Source organism: Strongylocentrotus purpuratus, unplaced genomic scaffold (assembly GCF_000002235.5).
Source record: "Strongylocentrotus purpuratus isolate Spur 01 unplaced genomic scaffold, Spur_5.0 spur5_scaffold_14, whole genome shotgun sequence".
NCBI lineage: Eukaryota > Metazoa > Echinodermata > Echinoidea > Camarodonta > Strongylocentrotidae > Strongylocentrotus > Strongylocentrotus purpuratus.
The window spans coordinates 12947750-12964039 of NW_022145599.1; the positions used below are offsets into that span (position 1 = coordinate 12947750).

General features: G+C 35.6%; 1 protein-coding gene across 1 annotated transcript; it reads right to left on the reverse strand.

Moving 5' to 3' along the window:
• Nucleotides 1-175: 175 nt before the first annotated feature.
• On the reverse strand, nt 176-16290 carry LOC581559 (WD repeat-containing protein 13). The gene is made up of 14 exons (XM_030984227.1): nt 15990-16290; nt 14937-14992; nt 14074-14165; nt 12199-12250; nt 10794-10924; nt 10056-10138; nt 9174-9314; nt 8091-8257; nt 6779-6922; nt 5461-5519; nt 4590-4709; nt 3547-3665; nt 2773-2921; nt 176-2121 (listed from the first exon to the last, which is right to left on the reverse strand). The coding sequence occupies exons 1-14, from the start codon at nt 16066-16068 to the stop codon at nt 2056-2058; spliced, it is 1458 nt and encodes a 485-aa protein (XP_030840087.1). The 5' UTR covers nt 16069-16290; the 3' UTR covers nt 176-2055.

The window sequence follows — 16290 nt, forward strand, 5'->3', positions numbered from 1 at the left end:
CTGTCCGGAATTTGGCCTCCTATTTTACCCATAAGATTGGACTGCTCAGTTACTTGGACCACGTTTCATTTTTTAGATGGTCCAAGTAACTTTGAGGGGTTAATTTGTATGTCTGTGTTTCTGTTGAGTGATGGTAGATATTTTATAATAAAGTGAAATGAAAAGATACAACAAATGGGTCTCATATTATAATTTATTTTCATTGGCATACAGTATAAATACATTCTTCTTTTTGAGGTACATGTATGCCATCTTCCTCCTCACTTTGATTGCGGTTAATTTAGTGATTCCATTTCGTCTATGAGATTTGACCCCCTAAACTTATATCCATTGCCAAAAAGGTTGTCGGCCGAGTTTATATATTTTTGTAATATACAACCATTCTTCTAGTAGGACCCCAGTTTCTAGGGGATGTCCGACTACTTCCTACTGACAAATGTTGGTGTATAGGGGTAAAATCAATGTTCTCTGGGGGCTAAACCTGTTGGCTACAGTCTGGTTGACAACCTTTTAAGACCGAGTTCTTGTTAGTAATTTTGAGGGGTCGAATCTTGAAGTAGAAAAGGAGCCTATTTCAAGGCATTCACATTAAAAAACATTACTTTTCTATACAAAGAATAAGTACTGCTGAAAACAAAATTTCATCATAAACATACACATCTGTCATTTCTTTTTTATTCATATTTTCTATACAAAATAAGTACTGGTGAAAACAAAATTTCATCATAAACGTATCATATGAAAAAGTATTGAGCAAGTCGAAGCTATTTTGTCCCACACATACTGATCATATCTAAGATTTCACTGGTCGAGATTCTGTGCAAAGTGTCCATTACAACATATCTATTTCATCAAAACATGAAAAGTGTAGTTCTGTCTGGTATCTATCTAATATTTTTAACTGTAGTTGAAAGCCTACCAGAAGCTTGGATCAGAGAAATATATGTATGGGGCTGGGACTTGCCCTAAAATAGAATATTTAGAATAAACTTGACTCATTTATTTAAGCAACTGGAATTATATTGCACATACATGTAATGCATATTGTGAAAAAAAGAAGAGTTGAATAAAAACTATATTTTCTCTGAACAACAAATTGTTTTCATTGAAAATTCTTGTACTTCTGAAATCCCATTCCATGGTTTCAGTCTCACAATGCACTCTCTCCGAAAACAAACATGATTTTAATTTTCCAAAGAAACCCAAGAACTTTACACCAGTTACAGTACATGTAACCCAGTAAATGGATATAGTTCGTCCACTTATTACGGTAATGGAAGGCCGAATGTCGACCTTTGCATCCTGTATAGTCTTGCTGGAAAATAGTAATCACGTAACCGGTACCATTTAGATTACCGGTAGTTGTGCTTTCATCCTTCCTCATCCCACTTTTGGGATAATAAACAATCTAAACAACAACACAAATGTTGCCAACAGCCCAGAAGAAGACTGTAACAGCTTTCTTGAGGGATGCTCATGATGTACATATACTTCCTCTATGCCCTATAAATATCAACTTCCTTCTTTTAGCTGTGGATCTTAAACAACAGCAAAAGTTTCATACATGAATATTGAGTCAACAGCTTGGGATCCTTTCGCTAAACGTCACCTAAAAACACTGCCCTGTATGTTGGTTGGTAGGCATGAAAGCATCAATCCCAAGTTCCCAACTGAACATGTCCGACTGTTCACCTCTGCCTTCTAGCTTCTCTTTCACTCTCCTACAGCATGAGGATGTCTCCCTGAAAATGTGTGACTGCCTCTAGCTGGTTCTAGCTGGTCCTCTCTTCTTCAATCTTGCTTTTTGTTCAAGATGACTGCATAGACAAGTCGCAATAGTCGGTACACAAGAAGAATCGTCAAACTAAACAACATCTCCTTCTTGCTTCCTAAGGCATCCTACGATCATATTTTTACCAGGTCATCGAATCTCCACCTGGGCCTTCATGTAGGTAAAATACCAATGCTACACAAGCATTCCCAACAGTCAAAGCACAATGCCCCATATATCTAGAATGTAGTTTGTTCAAGTTGATAATAGTTGTTGGATTGATATCATTTCTGCTCCAGGATGTGGGCTCCTCCTTCATCTTGCTGTCTCTTCCACACAATCACCAAACCCTGATATGAAAACAAAGAAAAATCAAACAAAATTATCTTTTACTTTTAAGACAAAGCATATTTGCTATGAAGGGCAGCATCAACATAATACATTTCTTGCATTTAAGTTATAATATTAAATATTTTATTAAAACTCTTGGGGAAATAAGATGATTAAATGAAAGCCATTAGATTAATTTGAAAAATATCAACTTCGTATTACAAGCTTAGATTCATGAAAGAAAGATTCATGAAAGATTCATGAAATAATTACAAAACTTCTGAATAACTAAATACTAAATAATTTCTGATATACGGGTACACATCTCATCATCATTTTTCACCGTACGAGGGGTTACTGACTTTGGTGCCATGATGACACTCCCTCCCTCCACTTCTTCTTGTCTCCAGAACCCTCCTCATGAAGACTAACCATGCTGCTTTCTTTCGTCACCATATCTTCCCATGAAGATACAAATACAGTGAAACCTGTCTATAAAGACCACCCAAGGGAGACAAGAAAAGTGGTTTTTGTAGACAGGTGGTCACTAAACCAGGTTTGACTGTAATACTATTCATATTTGTATAATCTTGTACGCATACCTTCATCATTACAACAATTTTGAAGGTGTTCAAACCACATCTCCTTATACTACTACACAACATTCTCACCTCAGCATCTGATGTAGCGAGCAGACTCTCATCATAGTTGAAGCTGACGCCCAACACAGGAGCAGAGTGACCCTGGAGCTTGTTCACACATGGCTTTAGTTTACGCTCAATGTCAAAGAAGTACACACTCAAGTCCTCACTGCCGGTCACTGCAGAAGAACACAAAGGAACAGTGAAGTTTATAGGGGAAATTTCTGGTGTTGTTCTGCTGCAACAGTACCTTTAAATTACACAACATTTAAGTATACATATTATGCAACTGCAACATTCTGAGCCTCTTTCAGCAATGTCTTATGTTGCATATTTTTTATTTTAGATCACACAATCGCATAAGCAGAAGTAACAAAAGTGCCTGTACATATCCATTTAATAGATTCTGCAATTAGGCCTTTAAAAAAAGGTATTGTATTGCCCTTTGCGACCAACCTAAAAATCTTGAAATATACAGTCGGGTTTAAAAAAAAATGTATTAAAGTATTCAAAACTGAAAAATATCAGCCCAAAGAGGGAGTAAATTTTTTTAGGCCTTATAGAATATAGTTTCTTATCAAAATGAAGCACCAGCAATCAAATAACAAGTATCAAACTCTTAAAATTGGCGACATGCGAAATGCAAAAATCATTTCCCATTTCTTCCTCTCTGCTGCATCGTGTATTACTAATTCCACTGAAAATTAATATTCTGCCAAAAGATTTAAACCCGATGCAAAATCATATCCATGTTGCCAATTTGAGGAAACAAAGTGTACGATAGGGTTCAAAGGTCATCCTTACCCACACACGCTCCTTCTCTGAACGACATGAGAGGACAGAATGAGCTCCTGATGGTCTCCTTGCGATGCTTGATGGAAAACGTCTTCTTGAGACTCACCTCGCCGTCACTGCTTGTTATCCTGTTAGCAAATAATCATACATGGAGTAATTATAATAATAATAATTGCTCACAATTTATAATGCGCCTAATACTTTGTTTCTAGGCACAGCACATATTATTACCCCGGTCATCAGAATCAGGCTTAACCACAACACAATGTACATGTATGCACATTTTCCACTCCCTGATACTAGTGATGATGACAGTGTCGATCGATGGTCATAAAGGTGTGATGGTGGTGGAGATGATAAGATGATGGTGGTGATGATTATGATGGTGCTGTTGATGACTATTATGATCATCATCATGATAATGATAACATGATGATGGAGCTGATGATAAAAATGATGGTGATGATGATGGTGGTGGTGGTGGTGCTGATGCTCTTTGTGATAAAAATGATGAGGATGATGGTTATATTATTACCGGTATACTGTTTTCATAAAGAACAATATAAAATAAAACGAGATATAATTAATGCTGAATTGAAGCAAGTGCACTTTTAGCAGTTTCATATTTGAAAGATTGAAAATTTACTAACTAACCCCTTGCATTTTTAGTCAAAAAGAGGATGTTTTTCAAATTTTTCAAAAAAAATTGACCCTGGTACCCTTTTTTATGAGCTGGGATCAAAATCGTATTGGATTGATGGAAATACATGAAAATTTGAAGGATTAACAAATTTTGATGATGGGCCAAAATGCTGATCTTCGGTTCAACAGTGTGACCGAGGTATAGTATCTTGCGGTTTTGTCAAAAAAGGGCATTTTTCAAATTTTCATGAAATTTTCCCCAGTACCTTTTTTTTCTTCAATGAACTAGGGTCACATTCAACCTTGATTGATGAAAAAACACGCTGACAGCAAATGAAATGCATCAGGCTTCAGCAGTATTGTGGAACAGAGCACTTATCTGTTACATAAACTAGTAATTGATGACTTACTTGTAGAGGCAAAGTTGGTTAATAGCACAGTTGATGAGCAGCAGAGGGTCCCTTGCTTCTCTAGATACCCAGGCACGGAACGATATACAGGTGATTGGACTACCTTCACATACAACCAACCTGATATAGCATACAGCAAAACATACAGAATAATTGGTAATAAACTGATGATAACAATATAAATCACAGTACAAGTCATTTGCAAACTGCCTTAATTTTACGCTAGATACCCAGGCACGGAAGGAGATACAGGTGATGGGACTACCCTCGCATACAACCAGCCTGTTTTATCACAAAACAAAACATATAGAATAGTCAGAAATATACTAACAATATAAATCATAATATATGTAATTTGCAAAGTGCCTTAATTTCACTATAGATATCCAAGCATGGAAGGAGAAACAGGTGATTGGACTACCCTCACATACAACCAACCTGTTTTATCACACTACAAAACAAACAGAATAATTGGTTATAAACTATTGATAACAATATAACTCTCAGTTAATGAGTACAAGTCATTTACAAAGTGCCTTCACCACATGTACCGGGTAGAAGATAATCAGTCACAGTTAATGCATCCACACTAAATATACTAAGCTAGAAATGGTGGGGGAGAGCTCTCGCAACGTTTTTTTTTACGTACTGAAAATATTGATTAAAGAAATGGAAAATGTAGCAAATTTTTCTTCAAATGCATTCAGAAATAAGAAATTTGTCACAATATTTTTTTCAAACGGTACTGAAAAGTAGCGATTACAAAATTAGGAAAATGTAGCAAACTTTCATTCAGATGCATTCAGTAGTAACAATTTTGTTGATATTAATGGTGTCACTTGAACAAACTAAACAGCTCAAGGGTACATACCTCTTGCCCTTTGTGAGCTTGCCAGTCGCCATGTCGTATTGGAATGATGAGATAACACCCTGGTGAGGGATAGGAAATAGTATATTTTTTATTAATGAAATCATGTTCAGTGAGTGGTGAGCATAGCATCATGTGACCAAACATAACACTGCTATGATGTTACAGATAAGAAAATTGATGGATGATGTCATAGATATGGGATCGATCAAGATCAATGTGCTATCGGTATCAGCCATGTCTCGGTACGGTTGTCTGCGGGGCTCTCACTGAACTCTACACTATTTTTTATAAAGGTTGGTTTGAAAAATATAAAACAAATATATCATGCACTATTTCAAGCCACTAGTGAAATTATGGATTCCCCAACAACTGAAAAAGCACTATTCCTGCCACCTCGACCCATAATTTCAACTAGAGCATCTCAGTGCATGGTATATTTGTTTAGTATACAATTATATACTGTCATGAGACGGTCCGATTGAAACTATCTTCCCCAAGGTTGCGTGACTACAACTATTTTCAAGAGGTGTGCAGCCCGAAGGCAAATGGTTTTCTTCACATCACCGAGGGTTTCATATCTTAACCTGAAGCTCGAATACAAGCAGTATATATTTTGGTTAACATTCATCATCTTTAATTCAAAAGCCTAAATCTGCTGATCTAATCATTTGCGAGACTATCATATCTGTGATAATGACATCATCACGTTCAGGTGCCTAAAACAAAAGATATATGTACCGGTATGCGCAAATTTATATCATCAAAAGACAGGACGCATTTTTTGTGTATGATGTCATATGATGTATATCTGTGCATGAATCATGATGTTGGATGTTATTCCTGATGGCAATGTGGGCTCATAAGCATAAGTTCTGTGTCGATTGCATTTCATCGCATGACGTGCACTGGACCAATCGATTGCGCAGATTCTTTTTATGACGTATATATACTGGTAAACCAAAATTGAAGAGAAACATCAATTCAGCTATTCACAAAGTGTTTTACATGACTTTAAAATGCAACTTCTGATCATTATATTAATTCCTGCTAGATTTAATTTGGATACAAACAAGTTGGTAGTTGACCAAGTAGGTCACAAACAATGAAATGCCATAATACTTGGTGATGAACTGGGGGGGGCGTTTCACGAAACTTGTCATCAGTGACAAATGACAGTTTTTGTTATAATTGTGAAATCCTTGCTTCCGATTGGTTATCAGCAGATTTGTCACTAATTTTTGTCATTTGTCATTGAAAAAAGGCTTTGTGAAACACCCCCCTGGACACAGAAAAACCAAATATCTCAGACTTTCCTTACCTTATCATCCCCTCCCCACAGGAGGGTTCCCGAATCGTTGAAAGCCAGACACAGAACCTGACCGGTCAGTTTGCCATGACCGCCCTTGGTAGGTTTTCCTGTGGATACATTCATGACCTGAACGAGACCTCTGGAATTGCCCGTCTAAGAGAAAAAGACCGCTCAGGAAAGTGTACGCAAATTTTTTCTTTATTAAAGAGTTTATAAGTCCTGGGGGTGTTTCACAAAAAACCTATTAAAGTCGAACTTAACTCTTAATTGGACTTTAAAATCATGGAGAGCCATTTGTAGCCTTACAATAAAATATATTCAAAAGCGAAAATTCAAGTATTTAAAACTTTTTATAAATTTCATGTCAAGAACATGAAATCTCCTTGATAATAGAAAACATGAATGATTTGAATCAACATTGTATGCCTTTATAAAATAATTTTCATAAAATATTTTCATAGATGCCATTTTTTCCAAAGTGTTAAGTTCAACTTGTGAAACACTTTCCTGGTTATGTAATGTGAGAAAAATTGTTACTCCATAAACTTGGAAATCTTGTTGGTTCATGAGATAAATAATAGATACAGCTCAACAGGAAGGATTAATACTTGTATATAAAATCTGACTTCAACCTAATGAATTCTAACTTTTCTAATTCCCCTAAGCTTAATAAAAAAAACCACCAAGTTCACATAGGTAATTGGTTACATATGAAGATGTAATGTACATGTACATGAACATAGAAATAATTAGCAAATGACAAGCACTCAAATCTACAAAGAAAGGTGTGCTGATGATTGATGAATATTTATAATTAGTTTTAAAATCACAGAGCTACATTTTAATTCAAAATGTAAGATCAGACAATGACTAATCAAACAAAGTGAAGATAATATCTACAAATTTTAATTATTTCATATTTATGAACTGTAGAGAAAAAGTACAGCATTTCATTCAAAAAGGTTTTTTAAACATTTGGTTACCTCAAACAAAACAATTTATAAATCAGGTTTCAGAAGGGCCACAACAATAAGCTAGTTCACGGTTGCAGTCTGAGCATGAGCAGATAAAGGTCATTGCAGAACAAATTTTGAAATACACGGAGATGAAATAATGGATACGTCCTCATGAAAGTTATGTAATCATTATTCATTCATGCACATTCAGTGCACTCCATGATACACTGACAGTGGTGGAAGTATTCTTTGAAAAGGGGTAACAAAGGCTATTTATATTTCAAAATGTACAAATTGCTAAACGTGAACTGCTCAATAAAGCTATGGTTGAGGTCATGGGTCATAGGTCATAGTAAAAAGGATACGACCACCATGTTGTTATTGAGAGGCTGGAAGCAGCACGCATGCAGAGGTGCATGCTGGGGGTCTGAGACGGTACGAGCGCATGTCCCGCTGCTCACCGTCCACAGACGGGCTGTTGCATCAAGGGAACATGACAAGATCTGGTCGTTGGACAGGGACCAGCTAAAATCTAGAAGTAGAACAGATTAAATCATAAAAGTGGAATTTGTAAGAATATATTTCAATGACATCATGTGAAAAATAGATGAAAAATGCATTTTCTCCCTCCAATGCAGGGAAAAAGTAAACCAAATCCAACTCAATAATGAATAATCATGAAAAAATTGATTTCAAAAGGATATATATTTTATTTTATATTATATATACTCCTAAAATTAATCAATAGATAGCCTATGGCCAAGGCTAGGCTGGAATCTAAAAACCTTGTAGGAGGTGAATTAGGAATGTGTTTTAATTTTATCATCAAAAACATCCTTTCAAACATTAAAAACACTTTTTTTAGCTGAATGACAGAAAACCATTCAGATGAACCTAAAGCTTATTTACCTAAAGAAAGTGAATTGTTTCTTAAAGAACCATTTGTGTGTCTGATGATATTGGCCCATAAATACACATAGACAAAATTCAAGTCTACAGGAGTAATCAAGAGCGTTTCACAAAACCATCAAAAGAACTAGTTTACCAACATCCCATTGTAGCATGTGTATTAAAATTAACACATGATTCAATGGGATGTCAGTGTACTTGTAGTTAAGAATGGTTTTGTGAAATGATGTCCCGAGCATCATAAACTCCATTTTCATCCTCCTCGTTTATTGTACAGTGAAACCTGTCTATAAAGACCGCCCAAGGGAAACACAAAAAGTGGTCTTTATAGGCAGGTGGTTTTTAACTACAGGTTCCTTTTATACATGTTTCAATGAGAAACTATTTTCAAGGGAAACAAAAAATTTGGTCTTTGGAGGCAGGTGGTCTTTATGTACAGGTTCCTTTCGTAGATTTTTCAATGAGAAACTATTTGAGTGAAACAAAAAATGTGGTCTTTCTATACAGGTGGTTGTTAATACAGGTTTGACTGTACGTACCTGTGATTCCTTTGGTGTGTCCCTTCAGGATACAGACCACGGTGGCCGGTGAAGGCAGGACCTGACAGACGGAGATGGTCTTATCCAGGGAGCTGCAGGCTATTCTGGACTTGTCATCGTTGGCGAACTTCACCGCAGTCACTGAAATCAAGAATGTGTGATCGAATCACTCTCTGTTAAAAATCACTAGTCTTTGAATTCACTTCAATTGCATTAGTTCTTTTTTATAATCTTTAAGAAGAAAAAAAGTATTATTTTTCAAGGTTATTATAACATATTTATCAAAGCTTCTACCAACCAAAATTTAGCATGCAGGTTTTCATTCACTTCTAAGGACTTTCTAAAGCCAAGGACCTTGTTGTCTGTCTCTTTTAATCCACATGGACTATTTCATCTTTCTTGTCTAAAAAATGTGTTTCAAGTTTATAAAGGTATCATCCTATCTAATATATGTACTATAGAGGTTTTAGTATTACCCTGTTGCATAGCCACTAACTTATAAATTATCTACGCTCTTTGAAAATTTCCCAACGAATGGTTATTAACCCATTAGCAACTAGAGATTTTGTAAAAATGGCCTATTACTCACTGGAAGATGTTGCAATATGGCTCTCATTTTGACATTGTTCTGAACAATATGAAACTTGCGCTATTTTTCTAAGAAGAATCCTACTGTAGACTTCGAAAGGATTACGCATGTATAACATTATCACGGTAGACCCTAGAACGAATACCATAATGCGTTGAAAACAGGCGGGCAGTTTTGGGCGGTTCAGTGAGTAAAAGGAGGGGCGGTTTAGTTGCTATTGAATTAACAAAAATAAGCCATTTACAATAAAATTCAGGAAATTATTGAAATGAAGAAAAAGTGTGAAATGTTACCTGCTCTTTGGTGGTGATCAAAGATGTGATGCATGCCGGTGAAGGCATAGTTCTCAGACAGCGAAGTCCCTCCAGCCATTGCCCTGTGAAACGAGAGCATCAAACATTGGTTAATTTCAACTTTGTTTGGTATGCCAAGTACAGAATACAACAGTTTCTTGCCAAAAAATGTGCCACCTAATGCTAAGTACATGTTGTATCTCTGATACACTATAGCATGAATGCTTTGCATGAGAGTTAAGGGAGTGTCCTTTCTACTTGGCTGTTGGTAGTGAAATGGCTTGGAAGCTCACAGCAGTGACATTCTTTCTATAGTGGCATATGGTATGCTATTCAGGTATCCATCTAATTGTCACTGGCCGGTTTAATTTGGTATGTGAATTACAGCTGGCATGTATGTCATGTTCTTCTATAACAACTTGTACATTATATACGCTACCACATGCTACCTTGAAAAAACCATTGGGATTTTGAACACATTCACTGAAAACTGCGCCTTGTAAGGAAATCTCATCATCATTGTAAATTTCTCTCATCCTCGACATTTGAAGGCAAGCTGGGGTAATTTTCTGTTGGGCAAGAATTTCATTGCATGCATGACCAGGGGCAATGGGTCAGAAAACTTAATTGTTATCAATAACAAGTTAAACTATCTGTTATAAGCTACTGAAATCATGGCACTTGATTGGCTGAGAGCAAATTTGTCATAGAATATCAGCATATGGAAACAGGACTCACTTGCTGGCCCCGGCATCTTTGGTAGGAACCAGTCCAGTAGGGTCCTCTGCCATAAGGTCCAGCTTGTTGCCCGAGCCACGGCTGTGCTGACGACGATGGGTTCGGATCTCACCCAGACTATCATCAAGCATCTACATGTATAACAAGGCATCAGAAAACCAAGATATTAACATCTGAATGGTGAAAATTATTAGTATATCAGTGCATATATTAAAACAAATTGATTTATATATTCACTATTTCATCTATATTGTGAAACAATATGATTTAATAGACAAAATAATTATTATCCTGACCCCTTACCCCTTACCCCTAATTCATTACTTACTGTATATATAAATACTTATATATGTATATTAAAAACATTCCTTACATGCAACTCTCCACTCCCTCTGAAAATGTAAAAAACACAATGCACAAAATTACTGTTTTTTTTCTTTCTTCTCTCTTTTAAGGAGATGTTGTTGTTTTTGGGGTAATATTTTTTTGTATTTTTCCTTTTTGTATTTTTTACACTGCAAAAGGAAATCAATTGCTCTAGGTACATACATATATAATGTTAAAATTACATTTTGGCATATGCCAACATTATATATGTTTATAGTATATACATCATGTTGAAATATCACCTACAAACTCTTTTTATAATAAGTCATATCAAAACTACGGCAATGAGCACAGGAAGAATGAATTCAGAATTATATACAGGATGTGAACAATGTGGAGAGTATATGACCTCTCCTACCCTAAAATGTAACTGGGGGGTGTTTCACAAAGACTAAGATCTACTTTAAGTTGGACTAACTACGGCAGGCCTTTCATGCCACTGGTTGCTCACACTATTGGTCGCACAATTATGATTTTTAAATAATATTTTTTCCTTCAATAATGAACTATCAAAAAATGTGAATTCTGTAAATGTGTGACCATGATTTGTATGTATCTTGAGAGACCGATGCCAGTAAATGGTGAGAGAAAACAGTGGCATGAACGGCCTGTCGAAGTTGAGTCCAAATTAAAGTCAATCTTAGTCTTTGTGAAACACTCTACTGATGTGATGTCTGAATCCAATACAAGAGTGTAGAGTAATGAACATCTACATGTTCATTGTAATAGATACATATGTAACTTAAATAAATAAGTAACTATTGGCCTTTATTTGATAAAAAAAAAAGATTTTCATTACCTTGATTATTTCTCAAGAATCTCTGTTTGGCAAGTAAAAGACTAGCAAAAACCAAGTCCACACTGAACACTGCATGTACTCACTTTTTAATGCATTATGTTCCTTTCTAGTATTTATTAAAGCAAAAGCACAGAAACGTACAACTTCATTACATATCAACATGGATTAATACTCTCAATTAGAAGAAATATGAATGAAATACTTTGAAATTAGACTTACATCGAGATTGGTGCGGCTCCCTCGAATACTGGCGCTTCTGCTCCACAGACTGCTACTATGAGAGAAAATGAAAACAGGGTTCAAACAGCACCACTCCCAGACACATTGAAATGCAGATATACACTCAGCTGTGTTTTCACTTTCACTAAATAGTGTATTACCACAGACTATGAAAACAGGAAGCTTCACCTGGGACCCGTTTCACAAAACTTGTCATCGGTGACCAATAACAGTTGTTGTTATAAGCTACTGAAATCCTTGCTTCTGATTGGTTATCAGCAGATTTGTCACTGATTTTTGTCATTCGTCATTGAAAAAAGGCTTTGTGAAACAGGTCACTGGTGTTAAAAGTTTGATATGAACCTACCACTGGTTCCATCAACAACGAAGTGCAAATATAGTTCAAGCATTAATTGAGCATTTGACTATCAAGTGGATTTGGCGCCTTATAAATCATATGTATTATTATTATTATTATTATTAATGAAAGCTGTAATGCGTTGTCTTATTTTATAGTTTGTATAATAGATCAATAAAATATTATTCAAACATATTTGTGGCTTATACATGAAATATTATAATACTGCAATGTAATATTATAGTATTAATGACTGCTTTGAGAGAAATAGTTGTTTTATTACGCTCAAGGGAAGGTTAGAATTGTGCTATTCCCCGAGGCTTGCCGAGGGGAATAGCCCAATTGTAACCTTCCCGAGAGCGTATGAAAACAACTATTTCTCGAATATTAAAGCAGTCATTAATACTTTTATATGCCGAAAAAAAATAGACTAAAAAATGAAAAATTAAAAATATTTATCATTTTTGTCGAAGACGGGATTCGAACTCTTGCGTACAACAAGAGGTGTACCTAAAACCAACGCTTAGACCACTCGGCTATGGCCCGCCGTTAACATGCTTGGCAGTTTTCTCCAATATATACATTAAAATGGATTGAAACCGGCTTCGCGTGTGATGAATGCTTCGCAAAAGCTCCATATACGGACTCTTCTTTTACTTTTGCAATGCATATTGGCACGAACTTAGATCAAGATCTATCGGCAGATGTTGTTTTTTTGTTTTTGGAAGTTTATTTTCGTCTTCATGTCAACAATGCAAGATAAAATTGTCGGTAAGATCGATCGAGATTCAATTGTATTGAAATTACCGACCAATCCTTCGCACACATACGGCATCCTCCATCGCTCAAACCATTTTTTAACATGTAAACCTATGGGGTAACCATGGAGGCTGACCAACTTTTTTTAATAACCATGGTTATTAAAAATATTGAAATGTTTTATGCATGGTTACCGAGAATTTTACAGGAACAGTTGAAGTTTATGAATGCAATTCGACCAATCAGATGGCTGGATTTCTTAAGTGAGGTATATAATCCCTTTTCATTGTAATCACATGTCACTTTTATAATAAATACTTTTAGTCTTAGTCGTATCACATCAGGAATAACATTTACATTATAAAAACAATTATGTTATTCTCTAGTTTTCAAACAAAAGATTTCCCTAAACATTTGAGAAATCATAACCAAACAAGATTTTCTCTGGTATACATGTTGTAACAAAAAATAGAAACTGAAATTTTGAAGAAATCATGGCATTTGTCTTCAACTTATCTTCATCAAACATTTTATTTGCTCTTTTGAGATGGAATTTACAACTCTTTTATTTGATAATAATAGGGTTACTACCAGAGAATGAAATAAGAAAAATAAAAAATAAAAAATAAAACACTTCCAGTTTCCCAATAAAATTAAAATAGATCATGAAGACATCATCAATTTTCCCATATATCTCAAATTATTAATGACAACACCTCTAAAGACAAAACATTCTAATTAATATAATACTGACTAACCTTTGGTCAGAGAGTGAGATACTGGCACCATACTTGTCAGTTAGAAGCTGCATTCTTTGTTTGAGATATTGCTTTCTCAACTGGGGATCAAACTGTTGATATCAAGAGTACAGCAAATATTTTGAATTAGAAACAAAATATTTCATAACGTTCCTTGCATCAACTGCGTTAAATTTGCATGTGCTGTAGCTATTCCACTTGAATTACAATTATAAACAAGACAATTTTATGACATGAAACTTTTGCAAATTGTTAGTGATGGCCATTTTAATAATCAGCAAGAAACTTTCACAAATTGCAAAAATTGAGTGTTGTTATGTCGATTGTGATTCAGTTATTTTGTGGGATGAAACTGTCACAAATCTGAACTGCTCATGAAATTCACAAACATTTCATTCATGCATAATTGTCTGGTTTTACAGTAATTTGATTTCTTTAATTTGTGAAAATAAAAAAATGGATGCAAATTGCTGCAAATAATGCATTTTACTAATCTTCTATAAATACATTTTTAAAGATAGCAAAATTAGGTACAACTCAGTATAATACAACAATCCCAAACTGTGTACTCCATATTTGGAAGAACGTGTTAAGATTGGAACAATTTACTTTTCAAATCTAACTTTTTTTTTAAATTGGCAGGTGGCAACAAACGTGACTTGCACTTTCTTCTTCAATCTCTCTTCATCAACTTAGTGCTTCAGCGACAGTGAAAGCCAAGGTAAGCATTACCAGTTCATCTGTTTAACTGTATCACTTTTAGTGAATTTTAGTACATGTTAATGTACACTGTAATTGATGATTACATTTTTATAAATAGAATCCTAAAATGTTATTCATTATAACTGTTTTCTTTTTCTTACCCCAGCCTTGGCACTATCTCTTAACAGCTGACTCCGTCTTCGGATGTACAGCGTTCCTGTAAGATGAGAAAAAAATGGTCAGGGCAATGTAGACTAGACAGTCTACATGTATTCAGTGACAATTTGGTTTTCTATGTTTTACAAATCGCTATTTCACAAGTGTACAATTTTTGTACACTTGTAAAATAGCGATCTGAGACATTACGGCAGTGATAGATAACTTCACACAGGCGCGCACGCCTTCCCGCAACCAACCATCGGTATGTACTTGTATTGTGCAGCGGTTTGCCGTGAAACCTGTGAAAAAGTGTATACTAATATCGACGTTTCTCCGAAAAATAACAAGAACCTGACACAAAACAGGTAATGAACATAACAAATTTTAACTCATGATCTTTATTTGGACATTTAATGAATAGTTATTTCATCTCCACGCCGAAGTTACGGGTCAAATTTTATATTGATTTCTGAAAAAGCACTGAACTAGATCTAATCGCTATTATAAAGCTATCATCAAATTGGCAAGGCAAAAATCAGCTGTTTTCATACACCGGAATGTTATGTGTGTTCCCACTTCCCAGCCAGGATCAACATCGCAAACTCTAAAAGTTTAACATGTATAGAATGTCTTTGTTTTTTCTACTCCCCAAAACTCAAAAGATAAGAAAATTGACAGGAAACTAGTAAGAAAGATAACGACATTTAGTTTTAAATCATGACTTCAATTAGACTCTAGACCTTCTAATTTAAAGCCGCTATTTTGAACAATTGTGGAGGATTTAATCTAGATGATTTTTGGTGTGTTATAGTTGGGTATCTCCACGCCGGAGTCACAGGTCCAAATGGTCACAGTTGTGAACAAGCGCCAAGTTTTCACCCCACCCGGCCCGATCCAAAGTCCAAACTATAGTGACTAGGCATAGGTACTAGGCACTAGCATAGCACGAGACGAGGTGTCGCCCGTCTCTCGGGCAGATAGTCTATGGCAGAGCCGGTGGCTGGAGATAGGGCGTGTCCCTCGCACGGAGATTAGGAGGGATAGAGTCTACTTACTAAACTGTGGATTATTTGGCGTTCTATATGTGTTGTATTTAGCATCTATAGCTAACACTTGCTGCCACATCGTAGTCATGTTTGATTCAGGATATTTTCCCTGTATTTTTGTGATTCTTAAAATTGTGTAAACAAATGTTGGTTGTTGTCCCTTCACTTCTGGAATACGCTATGGTGTATGACATGTGGAAGTGCGAAAATGAAAAGGGAAAGAATTGCATTCATGAATACGGTGGTGAATGGTATTCGGCTTGAACTGTGAGATTGTTGATTTAATAGAATTAACCACCCCAGCCCCTCT

What these genes read in the sequence shown, in the direction of transcription:
- LOC581559 (XM_030984227.1), bottom strand. Translation starts at nt 16,068, where the DNA reads ATGACTACGATGTGGCAGCAAGTGTTAGCTATAGATGCTAAATACAAC. An exon ending in GCCAAATAATCCACAGTTTA is followed by an intron (nt 14,993 to 15,989) that starts GTAAGTAGACTC and finishes CTCATCTTACAG; the next exon opens with GAACGCTGTACATCCGAAGA. An exon ending in ACACACCAAAGGAATCACAG is followed by an intron (nt 8,258 to 9,173) that starts GTACGTACAGTC and finishes TTCTACTTCTAG; the next exon opens with ATTTTAGCTGGTCCCTGTCC.